The 20,841-nt window shown below is 45.2% G+C and overlaps 1 protein-coding gene across 1 annotated transcript in view; it reads right to left on the minus strand.

Moving 5' to 3' along the window:
* The window catches only part of setd3 (SET domain containing 3, actin histidine methyltransferase), a 90,989-nt gene extending 77,151 nt beyond the window's left edge, over positions 1-13,838 (minus strand). The window contains exons 1-4 of the mRNA XM_077620222.1: positions 13,791-13,838; positions 10,832-10,958; positions 5,242-5,334; positions 1,823-1,971 (exon numbers count right to left, since the gene is read on the minus strand). Coding sequence (XP_077476348.1) covers positions 1,823-1,971; positions 5,242-5,334; positions 10,832-10,937 — 348 coding nt within the window. The 5' untranslated portion in view covers positions 10,938-10,958; positions 13,791-13,838. The remainder of the gene's footprint in view (positions 1-1,822; positions 1,972-5,241; positions 5,335-10,831; positions 10,959-13,790) is intronic.
* Positions 13,839-20,841: the final 7,003 nt, after the last annotated feature.

Raw genomic sequence — 20,841 nt, forward strand, 5'->3', positions numbered from 1 at the left:
TTACCGATGTCCTAAAAACTTGGTGAACATAATTACTTTGCTTTTTAATGAACTGGGCATGGTGTATGCATGCAGAACACTATCATTTACTGAGTGCCAAGAAATACCATCTACCAATGTCAAAGGCTGAGGTGGAATGTTGTGTCTTTACCGTTAATAAATTTTGTCTTTACCGTTGTATGTTTAGAAACTGTGCTGTCTGCAAGAAATACATCAAAAAGATCTACAGGGATGGAACTGATGACATAAGGCAATCAAAGGAGCAAGTGTTATACCACGAATGGGAGAAGGGAGTAGAGACCAGAATGACAAATAATGGGCCAATTGATGTTGTTGTCATCCAGAAGAAAGAAAAATCTGTCACCATTGCGAAACTCTGTGATGACCTTGAGAAAGACCTTGTGGCTCTTATGGGGCACCAATATCGTATCATTCACCAGTACAAGGAGCTCAGACTAGTAAAATCCAGGTTAAATTTTAATTAATTATGTTTTCATTAAAGTTCCAGCTAAGATATTTCCAGGCAGTGCTAGTGTTGCTAATTAGAGATAATCAGAATGCTTGAATTGCATTTTGTAAATTATTCATTTTCTGAAAGTGTCTTTACCGTTATTTGCTGAATTATGTGAAAATGACCCATATACTGTATTTTCACGACTATATGGCACATCGTATTTTAAGCCGCAGTGTCAGTAACGAGTGCTATTTCTGTATTTTAAACACACAAAGGACGCACCGTTTTTTTAGACGCATATTTATTATAATGAATATCGAACCGCAATAGTGCTGGCTACCGGAAGCAGCCCCAGACTCTATTTCCGGTTTCCGGTGCGCAGTGACTGCTGGGATATATAGTTCTTTCACGCTACACCCACACGCTAAAAACACGTTTTTAAAAAGGCAACAAAAGCAAAACTGAGTTTGGTTGTACTTTATTTAGGCTTTTACAACTTACTCACGTCATCATCACCCACAAATCCATCAAAGTCCTCAGTTTCTGTGTCCGAATTGAACAATTGTCCAAGTAGTCATCGAAAACGCTGAGTTTTATACGTTCGTCCAGGCGGCCGCAAATAGTAGCTAGCTAGTAGATAGCGTAACTATTCCGGGGCTGTGTTCGATGCTTCGCAAGGCTGTGTTGATGCCGATCGCCAGGCGACAATCCATTCGCAAATAGTAGCTAGCTAGTAACTAGCGTAACTAGCCCGGGTTTGTGTTCCATGCTTCGCAAGGCTGTGTTGATGCCGATCGCCAGGCCACAATCCATTCGCAAATAGTAGCTAGCTAGTAGCTAGCCTAACTAGCCCGGGGCTGTCTTCCATGCTTAGCAAGGCTGTGTTGATGCCGATCGCCAGGCCACAATCCATTCGCAATTAGTAGCTAGCGTAACTAGCCCGGCCACCCTGCCACCCTTCGTCAAGCTGTGCTGATGTAGATGTATACAGGCCACAATCCATTGGGTGTATTGAAAAAAGAACTACATATCGCGGCAGTCACTGCACAGTACTTTTTCTACGGGGAAAATAGTTGACTCGGGGGCTGCTTGCTGTAGTTGTGAGAGATGGTGTACCCTACCGACTGATTTATTTCATTTTATCGTGATAATAATTTTAGTATTGGTCCATATATAAAGCGCACTGGATTATAAGGCGGCTTGTCTATTTTGGAGATAAATTAAGACTTTTATGTGCGCCTTATAGTCGTGAAAATACGGTGTGTGTATATTTATTTATATATATATATATATATATATATATATATATATATATATATATATATATATATAATTATTATTATTTTTTAATATCATTGTTTGTCTCACATTAATGTCTCTTGTAGCTTGAAGACCATAGCCCTCTTTTCCAAAGTTGGCAATCCGGAAACCGTCACAGGTAGCCCCACTCGCTTTTGCCCAAGACAGCAATTCCTGGAAATGGCTGTGTCTGCAACCCTCAAATATTATCGACACACCTGTAAAAAGGCAATTTAATAAAACATTTTTTTCAATCGGTTAAAATTAGTTCTGTGGAATATATAAAGGGATCAAAAGAAAGACATTGTTAGAATTATTATGGAATATTCTATATGTGTTGTAAGCATTTTTCAATAAGTAATAAGGCTATAAACCAATTCATGGAACCATGGACACTTTTCCTCCACATCGTCTCCTCAAGGCCCCACAGCTCGAGGACACATTGTTTTCACACACGCTTTTCGGCAGAACACAACGGGACTGTTTTGACGGGACTCCAGCAGAAGATGGCGATAATCGCATTATTGTTTGAAAATACGGCTTTGCTTTGTTTACCTTGAAAGCATTCCTCACACTGTTGTTTTTCTAACCAGCGAGGGTGTTATCGTACTGATTACATAACCATGTTTTTCGAGTGTCGCGATTAAATACAATGATTCAGTTACTGCAATTCAGAATGCACTGGGGACTAAGACGGCGTCACATTGCATCTCCTTGCAAGTTGTAGGCAGAGTTTGTTGAAAGATGTTTTTCCTTTTTTAATTAAATATTACTAATAATGATTTAAAAGGTTTGAATCATTATTCCAACATTTGGTCCTTCGAGCCGGATCTGAACCAGCGACCTAAGGATTAGAATAATGTCCGCTGACAGATTTGTGGCCTCACTAATAATGATTTGGCCTAATTTGTGGTAGCCCTTTTTGCTACGATTTTGACATTATGTGGGTGTTGTATTATTCCCTGCTTAAGATCTTTGATGAGCCGACTTATAACCACTGCGATTGCCCCTACAAATTCCAAATTGCATGAATTATATCTCCTACTGAAGTGCTGACACTAACAGTGAATTCCAGGAGCATGGTAATTACGAGGATGGATTGGACGAAAATGATCTTGTGTTCTGCTTTTCAGACCTGCCGAACGAGTAGCCTAAGCGGGTAAAATTAAAACAGCCAACGGTGAATTTGTCATAAAATGAATAACAAACATATAGTAAAAGGAGGGAATGTTAGAATTATTATGGAATATTCTATATGTGTTGTAAGCATTTTTCAATAAGTAATAAGGCTATAAACCAATTCATGGAACCATGGACACTTTTCCTCCACATCGTCTCCTCAAGGCCCCACAGCTCGAGGACACATTGTTTTCACACACGCTTTTCGGCAGAACACAACGGGACTGTTTTGACGGGACTCCAGCAGAAGATGGCGATAATCGCATTATTGTTTGAAAATACGGCTTTGCTTTGTTTACCTTGAAAGCATTCCTCACACTGTTGTTTTTCTAACCAGCGAGGGTGTTATTGTACTGATTACATAACCATGTTTTTCGAGTGTCGCGATTAAATACAATGATTCAGTTACTGCAATTCAGAATGCACTGGGGACTAAGACGGCGTCACATTGCATCTCCTTGCAAGTTGTAGGCAGTTTGTTGAAAGATGTTTTTCCTTTTTTAATTAAATATTACTAATAATGATTTAAAAGGTTTGAATCATTATTCCAACAGACATCCTGTATAAATGTATAAATTGCTGTTCTCATTTATACATGAATTCATTGTCATTTGCATGAAATCATTTTACTGGACTGAGGAGCTAATGCTTCCTTTGGAGTGTGCAGGACACTGCTGATGATTTTTTACGACACTGTAGTGGCATCTACAGTGTTTTATGCAGTGGTCTGTTGGGGATGCGGGAGCACGGAGAGGGACAGGATCAGGCTGAATAAGCTAGTCAGGAGGGCCAGCTCTGTTCTGGGTTGTCCTTTGGACTCTGTGGAGGAAGTGTGAGAGTGGAGGATGCTGACCAGGATGATGTCCATTATGGACAGCACCTCCCACCCCCTGCATGAGTCTGTGGAGTCCCTTCGAAGCTCTTTCAGCAATAGACATAGACATAGACATAGGGAGACAGGGAGACAGACAGACACACACACACACATATACATACATATATATATACATATATATACATATACATATATATACATATGTGTATATATATATATATATATATATATATATATATATATATATATATATATATATATATATATATATATATATATATATATATATATATACACATAAACACATATATACATACATACATATAAATATATATATATATATATATATATACATATATACATATATACATATATACATATATACATATATACATATATACATATATACATATATACATATATACATATATATATATATATATATATATATATATATATATATACATATATATATAAATATATATATACATATACATATACATACACATATATATATATACATATACATACATACATACATATATATATATATATATATATATATACATACATATACATACATATATATATATATATATATATATATATATATATATACACACACACATATACATACATATACATATACATATATATATATATATATATATATATATATATATATATATATATATATATATATATATATATATATATATATATATATATATATATATATATATATATGTATGTATGTATGTATGTATGTATGTATGTATGTATGTATGTATGCATGTATATATGCAGTTGTGGTCAAAAGTTTACATACACTTGTGAAGAACATAATATCATGGCTCTCGAGTTTCCAGTTATTTCTACAACTCTCATTTTTCTCCAGTAGAGTGATTGGAATAGATACTTCTTTGTCACAAAAAACATTCATGAAGTTTGGTTCTTCTATGACTTTATTATGGGTGAACAGAAAAAAATGATCAAATCTGCTGGGTCAAAAATATACATACAGCAGCGCTAATATTTGGTGACATGTCCCTTGGCCATTTTCACTTCAATTAGGCACTTTTGGTAGCCATCCACAAGCTTCTGGCAAGCTTCTGGTTGAATCTTTGACCACTCCTCTTGACAGAATTGGTGCAGCTCAGTTAAATTCGATGGCTTTCTGACATGGACTTGTTTCTTCCGCATTGTAAATATAATATAATTCATTTGCAGTGCATTCATTGTGCTGATTGCACACGCTCAGCACACAAGAAAACATTCTTGTGCGCTGAGCGTGTGCAACCAGTGCGGAATTGCACCGCTTAGATGGAATGTTGGGCTCGGACATATATTGGATACATCTGACACATTGTTACCACGGCCCAAATTGTTGTGCAAACGTTGTGAAATGGAATTAAACATTATATATGAAAAGCACCGTAAAATGCTCAAAAAGGGGCAAGAAAAAACTAATTACCTTTTTGTTTCTTTCTGATTTTCTCCACCAAGCTTTTTATTTCCAGATATTCCTGCCACTCATCACCTGATGATGGTGCTTCAATGCTGCACTCTGAAAAGAAAAAGAAAAATTATTGAAACACCCTATTACTCTTTAGTGGAGGCATCCCTTCTTTCTTTTTAAAAACTTGACTTGTTTAAAAACAAAAAAGGTTGCCTATTTGGGAACTTTTAAGAAAAACTGTTCCCTGATCTAAATCAAACACAATGATAATGAAATGGGACCCAAAAATGTTGTTTCTTCAGTTAGCAGACTCATTTTATTTATTCCCTCAGGACTGGAAAATAAAATACATTAATACCTCGACATACGAGTGCCCCGACATATGAGGAATTTGAGATACGAGTAAAATTCCAACCAAATATTTATCTTGAGATATGAGACAAATTTTGAGATACGAGCATTAGAAACCCAGTTGGCCAGGCCGCATCTCCCTCGTGCAAAGATCTCTACGAGCACTTGGCGGAGCGTTGAATTTTTTCCATGTTTTTTTTTTGCATTAGTCAGTGAAGAATTAAGGGAAACACAATGGATCCAAAGCAATTCAGTGCAATGAAGGGTACTGCGCAGAAAAGGCGTATGATGACAATCGATATTAAGCACGAAATAATAAAAAAACATGAGTAAAGTATACGCGTGACTGAGCTGGCTCGTCAATATATAGAGAGGCAGGAAGTTCGCCCTGAAAGCCGCGGTGCAATACATGAACCTATTCCCCTTGGTTATTTCACATGGTTTACATGGAGTGTAACGGAATGTAACGGGTGGAGGCGTGGCAAATAGCTAACCTGGCCAGAACGAAGGTTAAAACAATTAAAGTAACGTAACATCACTCCCTCCCTCCCATTTTGCGGGGGATTTTCCACGACAACGTACTCGTACCGAACAAACAAACTTAAATTTACTTGGATTAATATATACAGACACACTCAAACATACGTTTAATGTAACTTTACACAAAACTGAATTCTAATTTTGTTTTAATTTTTTTAACCTTCGTTCTGGCCAGGTTAGCTATTTGCCAGAATGGATACTAAAATTTGACAGCATTTGGACACAATGTAATTTATCAAACCTGGGGATTGAAATATAAGAAAGACACACTTGAAGGCGAAAATTTATTTTCAGATTTACTTTCAACATTAAGAACATATTATTCAACGAAAGAAAGCAGTCTTTAAATTGAGAGTGATGAGCGGTATTGCAGGGCAAAGGGAAATGAATGAGGTCATTGATTTTTACTATAATTTGGACAACGCCGGCGGGCCGGATTAAAAAGCCTAACGGGCCGTATATGGCCCGCGGGCCGAAGTTGAAAAACTTGTACACGAATCCGGGGGCGGGACGAGCGAATCCGGCGACGAGAAACATGTACACACAATAATACGCAATTTATTGATAATTTTTATATTAGATATTCAGATATTAATGCTCTTGCATTGTCAATGCAATTACAAACTCACTCTCTCTCATGTACACACGCCAATACGAGCGAATCCGGGGGCGGGGCGAGCGAATGCTCTTACATTGTCAATGCAATTACAAACTCACTCTCTCTCATGATTATAATTTTGGGAGCGAGAGATTAACTGGATATTTAGATATTAATGCTCTTAAATTGTCAATGCAATTACAAACTCACTCTCTCTCATGATTAAAATTTTGAGAGCGAGAGGCCCCGGCGTCCGTTGGCCCCGGCGTCCGTTGGCCCCGGCGTCCGTTGGCCCCGGCGTCCGTTGGCCCCGGCGTCCGTTGGCCCCGGCGTCCGTTGGCCCCGGCGTCCGTTGGCCCCGGCGTCCGTTGGCCCCGGCGTCCGTTGGCCCCGGCGTCCGTTGGCCCCGGCGTCCGTTGGCCCCGGCGTCCGTTGGCCCCGGCGTCCGTTGGCCCCGGCGTCCGTTGGCCCCGGCGTCCGTTGGCCCCGGCGTCCGTTGGCCCCGGCGTCCGTTGGCCCCGGCGTCCGTTGGCCCCGGCGTCCGTTGGCCCCGGCGTCCGTTGGCCCCGGCGTCCGTTGGCCCCGGCGTCCGTTGGCCCCGGCGTCCGTTGGCCCCGGCGTCCGTTGGCCCCGGCGTCCGTTGGCCCCGGCGTCCGTTGGCCCCGGCGTCCGTTGGCCCCGGCGTCCGTTGGCCCCGGCGTCCGTTGGCCCCGGCGTCCGTTGGCCCCGGCGTCCGTTGGCCCCGGCGTCCGTTGGCCCCGGCGTCCGTTGGCCCCGGCGTCCGTTGGCCCCGGCGTCCGTTGGCCCCGGCGTCCGTTGGCCCCGGCGTCCGTTGGCCCCGGCGTCCGTTGGCCCCGGCGTCCGTTGGCCCCGGCGTCCGTTGGCCCCGGCGTCCGTTGGCCCCGGCGTCCGTTGGCCCCGGCGTCCGTTGGCCCCGGCGTCCGTTGGCCCCGGCGTCCGTTGGCCCCGGCGTCCGTTGGCCCCGGCGTCCGTTGGCCCCGGCGTCCGTTGGCCCCGGCGTCCGTTGGCCCCGGCGTCCGTTGGCCCCGGCGTCCGTTGGCCCCGGCGTCCGTTGGCCCCGGCGTCCGTTGGCCCCGGCGTCCGTTGGCCCCGGCGTCCGTTGGCCCCGGCGTCCGTTGGCCCCGGCGTCCGTTGGCCCCGGCGTCCGTTGGCCCCGGCGTCCGTTGGCCCCGGCGTCCGTTGGCCCCGGCGTCCGTTGGCCCCGGCGTCCGTTGGCCCCGGCGTCCGTTGGCCCCGGCGTCCGTTGGCCCCGGCGTCCGTTGGCCCCGGCGTCCGTTGGCCCCGGCGTCCGTTGGCCCCGGCGTCCGTTGGCCCCGGCGTCCGTTGGCCCCGGCGTCCGTTGGCCCCGGCGTCCGTTGGCCCCGGCGTCCGTTGGCCCCGGCGTCCGTTGGCCCCGGCGTCCGTTGGCCCCGGCGTCCGTTGGCCCCGGCGTCCGTTGGCCCCGGCGTCCGTTGGCCCCGGCGTCCGTTGGCCCCGGCGTCCGTTGGCCCCGGCGTCCGTTGGCCCCGGCGTCCGTTGGCCCCGGCGTCCGTTGGCCCCGGCGTCCGTTGGCCCCGGCGTCCGTTGGCCCCGGCGTCCGTTGGCCCCGGCGTCCGTTGGCCCCGGCGTCCGTTGGCCCCGGCGTCCGTTGGCCCCGGCGTCCGTTGGCCCCGGCGTCCGTTGGCCCCGGCGTCCGTTGGCCCCGGCGTCCGTTGGCCCCGGCGTCCGTTGGCCCCGGCGTCCGTTGGCCCCGGCGTCCGTTGGCCCCGGCGTCCGTCGACGAAACGTCTTTCGACAAAACGTCTTTCGACAAAACGACCGGGTACCAGGAAGGTAATTCCTCTTGGACAGCTGGAATATGGAGAAGATCCTTTGGCACTACATGACCTTCATCTGTTTTGAGAAGTAAACCTTCTATTGTGACTCGGGTCCTTGACTATCGACTTCTCACTTGTTTTCCCACCCCTCCCTTGAGCTGAGATGTCCCTTGTAACTAAGGTCCTTGAAGCTAATAAACAGGGAAAAGATGCATTTAACGCCAGAATGAACTTGGACAAAGGCACGTCGGTTCCATTCTGTCTCTTTTATTTGTGCGTGCATTTGGGAATGCCTTTTGTTGAACCTAAAAGAACCAATAAACTTCTGCGAGTGTCTGGGTTTCTTATTAGAAGTTTCATCCAAATGGCCATCCATTTTGTACTTATCTCGACAGGCATATTGATAAGAATTACCAGTGCTGTTACTCCTACCTGCTTTAGAACAAACAACCCCTGAAATGATGGGATTTGTTTCAAAACAAAAGACTGGTGGTTTAGTCATTCTTAATAATACTTCCCTTATGGAAAAAAAAAAAAAGGTTAAAGCAATAGAGGCTACCTATGCAATCGATTCTGGATCTATTCCCACGCTGAAGTCGCACAAGATGAATCATTTGTCAGAACTTGTAACTCGCATGATCCACGATACACTCGTCTTATAGAATTCATCCGGTTTAAAATGCAGTTGAATCAAATGCGGAAGTAAGATTCTGAAGCCGTAGCGTTGGTGTAAATTTTGAGGCATTAAAATTGGAAATTTCGTACTTTTCCGAAATGGTTGTTCAAAAACAATTCATGTGACATACAGACGCTCCCCTACTTACGAACGAGTTAGGTTCCGAGCGATTGTTCATAAGTTGAATTTGTTTGTAAGTTGATTCAGTGCTATATTTTGTATTATAATTTATGTTTAAGGCCTATATAAGTATATTGAAGGTTTATATAAGTGCATTTGTATGTTTAAGGCTTGTATAAGTAACACGCATTGGTTTGTACTGAAAAAAAACATTTAATAAAATAGAGAGAATATGTACAGTACTGTATAGAGAGAGAGAGAGATTTATGTATTAGAAACTGGCCGAAAGAAGCGATCTAACGACGATTGCACAGTTTTCTTCTTTTTTTCATCATAAATGATGCGGTAGCACTGTATGGCATCATTCAATTGATTTGCAAACTTTGTGCAACGTTCAATATTTGGGTCCTGCTGCTCGATCTTTCTGTTTATAAATGGTACTGACGGTCGAACGATTCAAGTTGTATGCCCGTGAAACGCTCACCACTCTCACGCGCATCAAGCTTCGTTATTATTGCCACTCGTTTCAAATGAAATGGCTTGCCTCTTCCTTGCAACTCCCTCAATAGAAGCCTTTCACTTTTTACCAACCATATTCAATAATGGATGCACAAGATATTTAATGATACAAATGAAAAAGGTTCTTTGAGCACTGGAGATACGTTCACGCACTTCCGCATTGCAACAAAGAAGGTAGATGCTGGGTGAGCTGAGCCCTCACAGCGCCAGGCGTATTAGCGGCGGAAAGAAGCACTACTCGGAAAAAAATACAAATTTGGACTTACGAACACTTTTCGACTTAAACGCAATTTGCAGACATGTTCGTATGTACCGTTGTTCGTAAGTTGAATGTTCGTAAGTAAGGGAGCGTCTGTATTTTTTTGGATTTCCAGAGTTAAGGGAGGTTGTCAGGAGTCCTGGAGTTTGCCTTACTTGTAAACTCCAGAAACTCCAGAGAAGTTGGCAGCTCTGTTAACAGACCCACAAAGGTCTGAGGGGGAGTTATAAAACAGTTTAGAGTAGTGGTTGGGCAGACGAGAAATGAGGAACAGAGAGTAGAGTGGTGAAGGGTATCAGACAAGAGTAGAGCTGTCCCAAGTAGTTGACATTGTCGACGATGACATAAATATATCACACCATAAAGACAGTTGAAAACATCTTTGTATAGCGTTTCGGACCAGGAAAAGGACAACGGCACATCTAAAATGCTGCTATATTAGGATAATTCCATGATTGTATTCAACTAATGAAATGTAAAAGTCGTATGCACTTATGGCCCACCGTACTTTAGTGATAGTATAATGCTGTTTTAACGTAACTGTGTCCTATTGACGTTATTTCTTCTAGTTCTCCAGAAAAAATAACATTGGTCAAATTGATATCTTATTCTCACAATTGGTGAGAGACGAAAATCATGTTTAGCCACAGGTGCTTGTCAGCTTCTGGCATTGTAGAGACTAAACTATCTCTGTAAATGGTGAGAAGAGGCATACTTATACCTACTTTGCAGCAGTTCAGCAATTAAGTTCATCATCTCTTTTGATGAAGACATTGCACTCACTCCATACCCTCCCAACTTTTGAATCTTCGAACGGCTTTTTTTGCCCATGGTGTTGGATAGACAGCGGCACTATGACAAAAAAATAATAATAAAAATGAGGTGTTTTTTTACATCCCAGTAACATGACCACCAGGATAGTAATCAATCACATGATGCAATTTCAGAAATCATAATTGTATTTGGCAGGGGTGTGTACTTCATCAATTTCATGACAACACTATAGATTTTAGGCCGCCCTCTCTCTCGCCCGCCCGCCCTCTCTCTCGCCCGCCCTCCCTCTCTCTCGCCCGCCCTCCCTCTCGCCCGCCCTCTCTCCCTCTCGCCCGCCCTCTCTCCCTCTCGCCCGCCCTCTCTCCCTCTCGCCCGCCCTCTCTCTCTCACCCGCCCACTCTCTCTCTCGGCCGCCCTCTCTCTCTCGCCCGCCCACTCTCCCTCTCGCCCGCCCACTCTCCCTCTCGCCCGCCCTCTCTCCCTCTCGCCCGCCCTCTCTCCCTCTCGCCCGCCCTCTCTCCCTCTCGCCCGCCCACTCTCTCTCTCGCCCGCCCACTCTCTCTCTCGCCCGCCCACTCTCTCTCTCACCCGCCCACTCTCTCTCTCGGCCGCCCACTCTCTCTCTCGGCCGCCCACTCTCTCGCCCGCCCACTCTCTCGCCCGCCCACTCTCTCGCCCGCCCACTCTCTCGCCCGCCCACTCTCTCGCCCGCCCTCTCTCTCTCGCCCGCCCCCTCTCTCTCGCCCGCCCCCTCTCTCTCTCGCCCCCCTCTCTCTCTCGCCCCCCTCTCTCTCGCCCCCCTCTCTCTCTCGCCCCCCTCTCTCTCTCGCCCCCCTCCCTCTCTCTCGCCGCCCCCCTCTCTCTCGCCGCCCCCCTCTCTCTCGCCCCCTCTCTCTCTCTCGCCCCCTCTCTCTCTCTCGCCCCCTCTCTCTCTCGCCCCCCCTCTCTCTCTCGCCCCCTCTCTCTCTCGCCCCCCCCTCTCTCTCTCGCCCCCCCTCTCTCTCGCCCCCCTCTCTCTCGCCCCCCCTCTCTCTCGCCCCCCTCTCTCTCGCCCCCCCTCTCTCTCTCGCCCCCCCTCTCTCTCGCCCCCCCCCCTCTCTCTCGCCCCCCCTCTCTCTCTCGCCCCCCCCTCTCTCTCTCGCCCCCTCTCTCTCTCTCGCCCCCTCTCTCTCTCGCCCCCTCTCTCTCTCTCGCCCCCCCTCTCTCTCTCGCCCCCTCTCTCTCTCGCCCCCCCCCTCTCTCTCTCGCCCCCCCTCTCTCTCGCCCCCCTCTCTCTCGCCCCCCTCTCTCTCGCCCCCCTCTCTCTCGCCCCCCCTCTCTCTCTCGCCCCCCCTCTCTCTCGCCCCCCCTCTCTCTCTCGCCCCCCCCTCTCTCTCTCGCCCCCCCCTCTCTCTCTCGCCCCCCCTCTCTCTCTCGCCCCCCCTCTCTCTCTCGCCCCCCTCTCTCTCTCGCCCCCCCTCTCTCTCTCGCCCCCCCTCTCTCTCTCGCCCCCCTCTCTCTCTCGCCCCCCCTCTCTCTCTCGCCCCCCCTCTCTCTCTCGCCCCCCTCTCTCTCTCGCCCCCCCTCTCTCTCTCGCCCCCCCTCTCTCTCTCGCCCCCTCCTCTCTCTCTCGCCCCCTCCTCTCTCTCTCGCCCCCCTCTCTCTCTCGCCCCCCTCTCTCTCTCGCCCCCCCTCTCTCTCTCGCCCCCCTCTCTCTCTCGCCCCCCTCTCTCTCTCGCCCCCCCTCTCTCTCTCGCCCCCCCCTCTCTCTCTCGCCCCCCCTCTCTCTCTCGCCCCCTCTCTCTCTCGCCCCCTCTCTCTCTCGCCCCCTCTCTCTCTCGCCCCCTCTCTCTCACCCCTCTCTCTCTCGCCCCCCCTCTCTCTCGCCCCCCCTCTCTCGCCCCCTCTCTCTCTCTCGCCCCCTCTCTCTCTCTCGCCCCCTCTCTCTCTCTCGCCCCCTCTCTCTCTCTCGCCCCCTCTCTCTCTCTCGCCCCCTCTCTCTCTCTCGCCCCCTCTCTCTCTCTCGCCCCCTCTCTCTCTCGCCCCCTCTCTCTCTCTCGCCCCCTCTCTCTCTCTCGCCCCCTCTCTCTCTCGCCCCCTCTCTCTCTCGCCCCCTCTCTCTCTCTCGCCCCCTCTCTCTCTCTCGCCCCCTCTCTCTCTCGCCCCCTCTCTCTCTCGCCCCCTCTCTCTCTCTCTCTCGCCCCCTCTCTCTCTCTCTCTCGCCCCCTCTCTCTCTCTCTCTCGCCCCCTCTCTCTCTCTCGCCCCCTCTCTCTCTCTCGCCCCCTCTCTCTCTCTCGCCCCCTCTCTCTCTCTCGCCCCCTCTCTCTCTCTCGCCCCTCTCTCTCTCTCGCCCCCTCTCTCTCTCGCCCCCTCTCTCTCTCTCGCCCCCTCTCTCTCTCGCCCCCTCTCTCTCTCGCCCCCTCTCTCTCTCGCCCCCTCTCTCTCTCTCGCCCCCTCTCTCTCTCTCTCGCCCCCTCTCTCTCTCTCGCCCCCTCTCTCTCTCTCGCCCCCTCTCTCTCTCGCCCCCTCTCTCTCTCGCCCCCCCTCTCTCTCTCTCTCGCCACCCCTCTCTCTCTCTCGCCCCCTCGCCCGCCCTCTCGCTCTCTTCGTTTGAGTCTATTAGCATCATAGTATCTCCCACGAAAAGTTTCTAACGGGTTAATTTGAAATTATGTCTGAAAACTGGTAAAATGAAAGTGTAATGACTGAAGCCACAACGTTGCATTATCGCAATACAAATAATTAAAGGAAGAAACCAAATGAGGGTCGGCTAGCTTGACTTCGTCTTTCCGATTGGAAGGTCGCTTGACTGCAATGGCAAGGAAGATGCCATGAAACGTATTTTTGATTTACATATACGGCTTCCCCCGGTCACAATTAACACGGGGTAACGCGGTTTTGGGAGTGGGTTATCAAAAATTCGAACATACCTTCTTCTTCGTCGTCTTCGTTGTCTTCGTCGTCTTCTTCGTCTTCGTCTTTTTTGTCTTCTTCGTCTTTTTCTTTTTATTCTTTTTTCTTCTTCTTCTTCTTCTTCTTCTTCTTCTTCGTCTTCTTCTTCTTCTTCTTCTTCTTCTTCTTCTTCTTCTTCTTCTTCTTCTTCTTCTTCTTCTTCTTCTTCTTCTACTTCTTCTTCTTCTTCTTCTTCTTCTTCTTCTTCTTCTTCCTCTTCCTCCTCTTCTTCTTTTCTTTCTTCTTTTTCTTCAGCTTTTGTTCATCTTCTTTTTGTCGTACTGACACCAAATAAACTTTTACAACACCGTGGTGGCAGTGGCGGGCCTTCAAGGCCTTCTCTGCTGTCCTAAGAAATATCTGAATCATATTATACTTTTTCCATCAATACTTATTATTCCAAATGGTCTGTTAGCTTCCTTTCATTGCTTTTCCCCCTGGTTGCACTGCTTCCAGATGTGTGTTTTCATATTGAAGCATTTAACCAATCACATTTCAGCCATTATTTGTTGCCAGATCAGATCTGCCTCAAAGCCTTCACAATCAGTTCTTGCGGGCTCTGCTGCATTAAACTAGACTGTTGCTTTTAACCAATCAGATTTCGAGTTGGCAACCCCACAATGATTTTTCATAGGCGTTAGCATTTTGCTGGCTGGGACATGTCATTGCTTTCACAAACTATGATTGGCTAGTAGGCGGGACAAAGCAGTACCCGAGGCAGCCAAAATCGCAAACTCCACCCACTATGGCCGACAGAAGCAAAACCAAATGGATTCTGTTTGCTCACAAAGCTATTTTCCAGACTGACTTTTCCCAGAAAAAAATGGACATCATTAAGAAAGGGCGGTAAACTCCGAAGCTAGCAAGCCTGTTACAGCCGGGAAAATGGTGTGTGGGGCACTTTCAGCGCGCTAACTTAGCTCCACAAGCAAATAGTATATTGTTGTGTTGATTTAATGCTATTTTCAAAACGGACTATGCCGGAAATATGACAGGACAGGCTCGACTTTCATCATTAGCTTCGATGGCGATAGGAAAGAAGGAAGAAAGAAAGGAGGATGGATATTGTTTAAAAAGGATTTTTGGTGAGTAAAATATGGCCATATTCCTAAATAATATTTCAATTGTGGGCCAAGTTCTGATATCTGAAAAGCTCCAGTGTTTGTATTTAAGCTCCAGTGTTTGTATTTAATCACAAAATGCTGCTAGGAAGTAGATTTTACCCCAGTTTAATTTTTGGCGTTTCACCATTGACGTCCATCGCTGTCTTTTCCCGGGAAATATCACACCCCTGGCCTGGTTGTAATGTCTCAAAGCTCCAGTATTTGTATTCAATCAATAAATGATGCTAGGAAGTGGATTTTATCTCATTTTAGTGCATTTTTTGTCATTTCACGTATGGACGTATCGACGTTCATCGCTGTCTTTTTACCGGGGAAATGATACTCCGGGCCCGGTTCTGATGTCTAAAAAGCTCCAGTATTTGTATTTAATCAATAAATGCTGTTTTCGGCTGGATTTTACCCAATTTTCGGGCAATGTTTGCCCGTACGCCATTGACGTTCATCGCTGTCTTTTCCCGGGAAAATCACCCCCTGGCCTGGTTTTAATGTCTGAAAAGCTCCAGTATTTGTATTTAATCATGAAATGCTGCTAGGAAGTCAATGTTACCCCATTTTTGTGCATTAAATTATTGATTATTTTTTATGTGTCACAGCTGTAGCTGCAGTAGAGGTTTTATAGCCATAAAATAGTTTTTGAGGGTTGGATTGATACGTTGAAGGCGCTACCAGAAAATGCACCGCCCGGCACTGATACACACACATCCATCCGTAAATCACACTTCATAAGGATTATAGTTAACACAGCCTGGGATGCATCCTTTATTGTTGCTTCAAAACGACTAAAAGAATTAGCTGCACAATTAAAAGAACAGTCTGATGTTGACTCTGTAATCTCTTTGAATTGCTAGTACTTTTGTGAACAGAAAACTTTTGTCATTTCTTTGTTTCTTTTATTGCTTTAGATTCTTTCTACTCTTTGAATGTGAGGGGATTTTTGGGGGGACTTTTAAGTTGTAACGTGTCTACTGTATCTTGTGTTTTGAAGTGTTAATGCAGTTTATTCTCTCATAATAGCTTTTTGTTCTTTTTCAATATTGTTGCTTTTGAATGTGGACTTTTCCTTGCTTCAGAAAATGGGAATAATGGATACTTGCATATGAGAGACCAAGGTCGCAGACTATTGAAGAAAGAATTGTGAGAAGAACTTCAACTGTGGACAACTGTGGACGAAGATTTGATTTTTATTTTCTATTTTTTTGTTACCATAATCAAGTAGATTGTATGGAATGTTTTTTTCTTTCTTGTGTACTTAAAAACATTTTAGCATACCAAGGGTTTTGACATTCTTTACTTTATTTGATTTCGCTGAATAATTGTTTTTTCCCATACTTTCAATCCAAACAGGGGATTTGTCACATATTAAAATATATCCTCACCAACCTATAACCATTTTGACATTACTCACCATAATCATGAATTGTGTTTGTATTATCAAGTCTTATATACTGTAGAATGTTCTTTTCTTTGTTCTGAAAGATTTGGTGAGACAAGTGACAAAATATAGGCAAGACATTTTTAAGCTCCCATGACCATCTCTCATCTCATTTTCTGAACCGCTTTATCCTCATTAGGGTGGCAGGGGGTGCTGGAGCCTATCCCAGCTGACTTCGGGCCAGAGGCAGGGGACACCTTGAATCGGTGGCCAGCCAATCGCAGGGCACAAAGAGACGGACAACCATGCACACTCACATCCATGCCCAACGGCAATTTAAAGTGTCCACACAGGTGGACCGACCTGGATTTGAACCCAGGACACCAGAGCTGTGAGGCTGACCCGCTAACCACTGTCTCCATCGTACCACCCCTATAACATGTAATGGAGCAAATCAGTATTCCAGATAAAAAAGTATAACTTGCTTGTCCTTTCGACCATATTGTTAACACTATAACAAAGTAGGTTAGTTCATTCATCCATTTGTCTTTTGTATCGCTTAGCATAACAAAGTACAAAACAGTTAAAATTTGGGCGAATAATGTTTGGTCACTTTAATAAATGTGTTTCTCCATTCGAATTGTCTTGATACACGGATAAACAAAAATCACAATTATCTTAATTATTCCGTCATTATAGTTTGTGACAATCCAAACGCCTAGTCAAAAGTAAGTATATTAACTGGTTTTCTATTTTCATCAATGCTTCCTTGTTAGGCTTGAGAACTATACTTTTTTTTTCTTTTTTTCTGCTGAAGCAATTACATAAATGAATTAAACATACACCAATCAAAACTTTCCACCCATTATTGTCTAGTGTTGAAGATGGTATTTTTTTGTGTACTGTAATAAACAGCCAGGCTGGGCTGGGTTCCGTCTCTCCAGTGTATATAAGAAGGTAAAGACTTGATTCCAAGACAATAGAATAATGAGAGCAAAACTCATGTAAACTAAAAAAAATGGGAAAAAGTACAAATTAAAGCAATTAAAACAAACCACACCTGGGTCTTCCCAGGAGTTCAAGAAACCTCCTCCCCAGCCAGGCACAGAACAAATAACTCTTCCTTTGTCTTGAAGAGTTACATTCACAATTAATTTATATTTCTAATGGAATCTAATGACAAAAACCCCTAACTCAGTGTTTATGAGGATGCTCAATATTGTGTTCCGGGACCTTTAAATACCAAACTAGCACCAGTTTTAACCGTAAACCCTGATGTTTTTAACTATATGGTTGTTATCTGGCATTTCATTTGTTTGAGGTCTGTATGTCACGTCTGTAGTAATGAAAACAAAGCATTGTACGTCACAAAAGAGAAACATAAATTTCACATCAATGGGAACCACAAAGCCAGGAAGCCAGGATTAGTATATTAAGCCTGGCTACATACAGTTGTGGTCAAAAGTTTACATACACTTGTGAAGAACATAATGTCATGGCCAATGTTCCCTCTAATTTTTTGTTGGTCTGAGCAGAAAGACAACCTCCCGGAGCGCACTGAGTACCAGTGTGAGCGACATCATCGGTATTCGGATGATTCGCCTAAAGACGTTTCGCCGACGGACGTTTGACAGACGGGCAGGTCGCCGAATGGACGTTCCGCCGAACGTTCATTCGGCCGAACGGAGGTTTCGCCGAAACGGGATTCGCGCGCTCGCCCTACCCCCGGATCGTGTGTGTAAAAGTTTTTCAACCTCGGCCCGCGGGCCATCTACGGCCCGTTAGGATTTTTAATCCGGCCCGCCGCCGGTGTTGTCCAAATTATAGTAAAAATCAATGTTAGTCTACCATCAATGGCAGCCCGGGAATAAGCACTCTTGGGCAGGCATTGCAGTCCGGGAATAAGCACTCTTGGGCGGGCAGATGTAGCAGAACCGAGCCGTAAAATGACAGCAATCGGGTCAAATCCATCCTAAAACAGCATTTAATGATTAAATACAAATACTGGAGCTCTTTGGACATTAGAACCGAGCCCAGGGAAGTGAATTCCTTGGTAAAATGTCGCGATGATGTCGCGATGGAGGCAAAAAAACGTCCATATACGTCCATTCGCCAAACGGCTCAAAATGCTCTCAAATTCGGTCAAATCCAGCTGAAAACAGCGTTTAATGATTAAATACAAATACTAGTATTTGTATTTAATCATTAAACTAACAAATACTAGTATTTGTATTTAATCATTAAACTAACAAATACTAGTATTTGTATTTAATCATTAAACGCTGTTTGAACGAACGTTCATTCGGCGACCTGTCCACCTGTCAAACGTCCGTCGGCAAAACGTCTTTAGGCGAATCATCCGGTCACGACATCATCATTGCTCGCTATGGGCACACCAGCATCACACCTGCCACAAGCAGGTGCATGTCAATGTTCCCTCTAATTTTTCATGTAAGACATGCTGTAAAACACGAAAAACATAAGAGTGGACAGAGCTACTGCCACTGGCTGCCGCTTAAACGGCGCCATCATGGAGAAAGGGGTAAAAAAAAAAAAAAAAAATCTGATTTTTTTTTACTGCGCGCCATATGATTGCTGCTGCGTAGAGAAGACGAGAGTAGTGCGCAATTGCGCACGCGCGCAGCTTAGAGGGAACATTGGTCATGGCTCTCTTGAATTTCCAGTTATTTCTACAACTCTGATTTTTCTCTGCCAGTGATTGGAACAGATATTTCTTTGTAACAAAATCCATTCATGAAGTTTAGTTCTTTTATGACTTTATTATGGGCTAACAGAAAAAGTGATCAAATCTGCTGGGTCAAAAATATACGTACAGCAACACGAATTAGCAATTTTGGTGACTTAGAAAGTTGTGTCAGTGAAATGAGCTTCATAGCATGGCCTCTTAACTTCTTGTGAGTGATTATGAGTGACTACACCTGGTGACTTCTCTGAGGCCATTTAAATAGGGCTCATTGGATGCAAACGCCCACAACGCTACAATGGTTAAGTCAAAGGAGCTCAGCATGGATCTGAAAAAGCAAATCCTTGACTTGAACAAGTCAGGAAAGTCACTTGGAGCCATTTCAAAGCAGCTGCAGGTACCAAGAGCAACAGTGCAAACAATTGTTTGTAAGTATAAAGTGCTGTTTTGTCACTGCCACGATCAGGAAGAAAACGCAAGCTATCACCTGCTGCTGAGAGAAAATTGGTCAGGAGGGTGAAGATTCAACCGAGAATCACCAAAAAGCAGATCTGCCAAGAATTAGAAGCTGCTGGAACACAGGTGTCAGTGTCCACAGTCAAGCGTGTTTTGCATCTCCATGGACTGAGAGGCTGCCGTGCAAGAAGGAAGCCCTTGCACTAAAAGCGGCACCTTAAGGCTCGACTGAAGTTTGCTGCTGATCACAGGGACAAAGATAAGTCCTTCTGGGGGAAAATTCTGTGCCAATGCAACTGATGGTTTACAGAGAGTAAATGGGATAATGAAGAAGGAGGATTAACTTCAAATTATTCAAGATAACCTAAAGTCATCAGCCCGAAGATTGGGTCTTGGGCGCAGTTGGGTGTTCCAACAGAACAATGACCCCAAACACACATCAAAAGTGGTAATGGAATGGCAAAATCAGGCTAAAATTAAGGTTTTCGAATGGCCTTCCCAAAGTCCTGACTTAAAACCCATTGAGAACTTTTGGACAATGCTGAAGAAACAAGTCCATGTCAGAAAGCCATCAGCTTTAACTGAACTGCACCAGTTCTGTCAAGAGGAGTGGTCAAAGATTCAATCAGAAGCTTGCCAGAATCTTCTGGATGGCTACCAAAAGCGCCTAATTGAGTGAAAATAGCTAAGGGACATGTTATCAAATATTAGCGCTGCTGTATGTATATTTTTGACCCAGCAGATTTGATCACTTTTTTCTGTTCACCCATAACAAAGTCATAAAAGAACCAAACTTCACGAAGGTTTTTTGTGACAAAGAAGTATCTGTTCCAATCACTCTATCAGAGTTCTAGAAATAACTGGAAACTCAAGAGAGCCATGACATTATGTTCTTCACAAGTGCATGTAAATTTTTGACCACAAATGTAACTGTACTCCTTACACCAATTAAACCACATAACTAACTATAAAATGCATGCTAATCAATAACTCCAAATTCATTTAAAAATGTGCATCATTTGAAATTAAAAATATCCCAATCTTGCAGCTTTGTTGCAAAAATTTAACCTCAAATTTTCACAGTGGTTTGTCCATCCTCTGCAATAAGAACTTTCTTAATCGATATTTTTCTAATGGTTAAACATAAATAAAAATGTAATTACATTTCTAGAAATTATCCATTTCAACATTAAAAAGAAAAACAATTTACATTTGTGAAAAGTGAAGAAGGCCCAGAAAAGACTCCATTTCCTGAGGGTACTCAGGAGGAATAACTTGGACACTAAGCTTCTGGTAACCTTCTATAAAGTCACTGTGGAGAGCATCCTGGCATACGGCATCACAGTGTGGTACGCTGGAAGCACGGCAGCAGA

Source organism: Stigmatopora argus, chromosome 15 (assembly GCF_051989625.1).
Source record: "Stigmatopora argus isolate UIUO_Sarg chromosome 15, RoL_Sarg_1.0, whole genome shotgun sequence".
NCBI classification, from domain to species: Eukaryota; Metazoa; Chordata; class Actinopteri; order Syngnathiformes; family Syngnathidae; genus Stigmatopora; species Stigmatopora argus.